At 49.5% G+C, this 2,256-nt stretch overlaps 1 protein-coding gene across 1 annotated transcript in view; it reads left to right on the top strand.

Moving 5' to 3' along the window:
- The window catches only part of LOC107096828 (X-linked retinitis pigmentosa GTPase regulator-like), a 20,956-nt gene that overhangs the window by 16,882 nt on the left and 1,818 nt on the right, over positions 1-2,256 (top strand). Inside the window, exons 13-15 of the mRNA XM_015393698.1 lie at positions 1,234-1,497; positions 1,576-1,797; positions 1,872-2,055. Coding sequence (XP_015249184.1) covers positions 1,234-1,497; positions 1,576-1,797; positions 1,872-2,030 — 645 coding nt within the window. The 3' untranslated portion in view covers positions 2,031-2,055. The remainder of the gene's footprint in view (positions 1-1,233; positions 1,498-1,575; positions 1,798-1,871; positions 2,056-2,256) is intronic.

The following is a 2,256-nucleotide window of genomic DNA, read 5'->3' as shown; positions in this document are numbered from 1 at the left end:
CTGTTCTAAAGGCCTAACCCTGTTCTAAAGGCCTAATCGTGTTCTAAAGGTTTAACCGTGTTCTAAATGTCTAATTGTGTTCTAGGTTACTTTCTGTGCCTTTAGCTTCTATACTTTCTTCTGTTTCTTTTTATTCTCGTGTCTGTGTTTATCTTCATTTCTGTTGTTGTTGTTGTTTTTTTCCATCTTTGTCCTTCTAGTTTTCTACATCTGACTCTTTGTTTTCTATCTGAGTTGTTGTGTTTGGGATGAATTGCTGAATTCCTAGAAAGCAGGAATAAAATGGATTGACTGTGTAATAAACTCTGTAGGCGTCTATAGGAGGAGCAGGATCAATGTGAACAGATCAGCCACATGCTGCTGTCCATTCTATCTGCACAGATCAAAGACTGAACTACTGATTCACTTTCTGCATGAATGCATCATTTCAGCCAAATTAAAGTCATTTTACACGTTGGATTCAATCTCTGATTCTTTCTGAATATTTAGTTTGTTTCATTTTTTCCTTCTGGTATTTTTACATCTTAGCCACGCAGTCATACTGGTCCCACTGATCCAGTTAGATTGAGTTTCTTTTCTTGCTCTGACGTCCTTCTTAATTAGCCCCGCCCAGAATCCGCTGCACTTCAGGAAAACATGCAGAAGATGGAACGCATCAATCAGGCCCACAGCATGACTGATCCCCTGCCGTATTTAACACTTTAACGCTGGTGTTCATGTTTGTGAGGGCAGGACAGAAACACCGTTTGCTCCGTTTCTAACTGCTGCAGCTCTGCGGTTTCTGCCCAAACTAAAGCTGGTGGCTCAGATTGTTTTTCCTCATGAATTAAATGTTTAAAAGTGACTCCAGGAAGCCGGATGATCCCAGAATTCAACCTGATGTCTTCAAACTCCTGAGTAAGAGACGCTCATCCTCTCCATGAGGAACTTCCTGCCGCATCGTTTCATATTTCAAGGAGCTGAGTAATAAATCTATCCCAGGTTTCTCCTCCATAAACTCGGGAGTCTGATGCTTCTCCAGTCTGAGGCGTCGCTGATTCAGAGTCAGGTTTGGCCACGTTTCCTTCCTCCACTGATCCAGTGTGTGTGCTGGTTTCCCCTCCTTCAGTCCCAGTTTCTAAGCTGGGTTAGGAGTCGCCGTAGTTCCAGCTTCCTGCTTCCCTCTGCTGCCGCCTCCATCCAGAGAGCACTAAGGCCTGCTCTAAATGTCTTCCTGTTTTTCATGGATGTCAGGATGTGGAGGAAACGAGGGACAAAGATGAAGCTGATGAGGATGAGGAAGCTGATGAGGAAGCGGAAGAGGAAGCTGATGAGGAAGCGGAAGAGGAAGCTGATGATGCAGAGGAAGCTGATGTAGCAGAGGAAGCGGAAGCTGACGAGGAACAGGAAGCTGATGATGCAGAGGAAGCGGAAGCTGATGAGGAAGCGGAAGAGGAAGTTGATGATGCAGAGGAAGAAGAGATAGAGACGTCTGTGTCCTCCTCAGCAGAGACTCCTGTAAATATGGCGCTCTCTGTGTTTCTGTGGCCGATCAGCGTTCGCGGCACTAACCTGTTCCTTCTTTGGCCCCTGAAGCCGAAGGCGGAGCCTGGAGCCGACGGCGAGCAGAAAGGTGACCGAGCTTCGCTTCTAACCAGCAGATCGTCTGAGAACAACCTGAGGTGTCCCCCATCACCGGCAGCAGAGATCAGCCAGCAGGATGACTCCCCGGGTGGAGAAAAGACAGGAATGGAAGCGGGGGACGCCAACGGGGACGCAGAGGTCCCCTCAGACAGCCAATCAGGTTCCAGCAGGAAGGTGAGAGACAAACAGCAGGTTCTGACCCATGGAGCTCATGAAAGGTCTCTAAAGGCTTTGTTTCTGGGTTTCAGCTGTCTCTCTTCAGGCGGCTGTCTTCGTCCAGGTCCAAGCAGACGGATGTCCCCTCAGCAGAGGGCCTGATGGGAGGAGCCAGAGCCCAGCAGGGGGAGGGGACTGCGAAGCGCTCTGAACCCAGAGGGCCGCGCTCCGGAGCCTGCCGCCTGCTGTAGCCCCAGAGGAGAAGCTGAGCTGCAGGTGTGTTGGTTGATCTTCTGGCCACCATCGCAGGTTCACCTCAGCTTTAAGGCAAACAGCCCAGTTCAGCTCCAAGAGTCCGTTCCTTCTAAAGGAGGCGGAGCCAAGCGCTGGGAGCCCAGCAACAAAACGAGGAAGGAACTTTACCGCGAGTCTGCAGCTCAAGAAATGTGACTGCAGGCTGACCTGGTGGGCTTTTAT

This window comes from Cyprinodon variegatus, unplaced genomic scaffold, assembly GCF_000732505.1.
Source record: "Cyprinodon variegatus isolate N-32 unplaced genomic scaffold, C_variegatus-1.0 Scaffold653, whole genome shotgun sequence".
Lineage (NCBI taxonomy): Eukaryota > Metazoa > Chordata > Actinopteri > Cyprinodontiformes > Cyprinodontidae > Cyprinodon > Cyprinodon variegatus.
The sequence above is the reverse complement of the archived record's forward strand: the minus strand, read 5'-3'. Positions and strand labels throughout refer to the sequence as shown.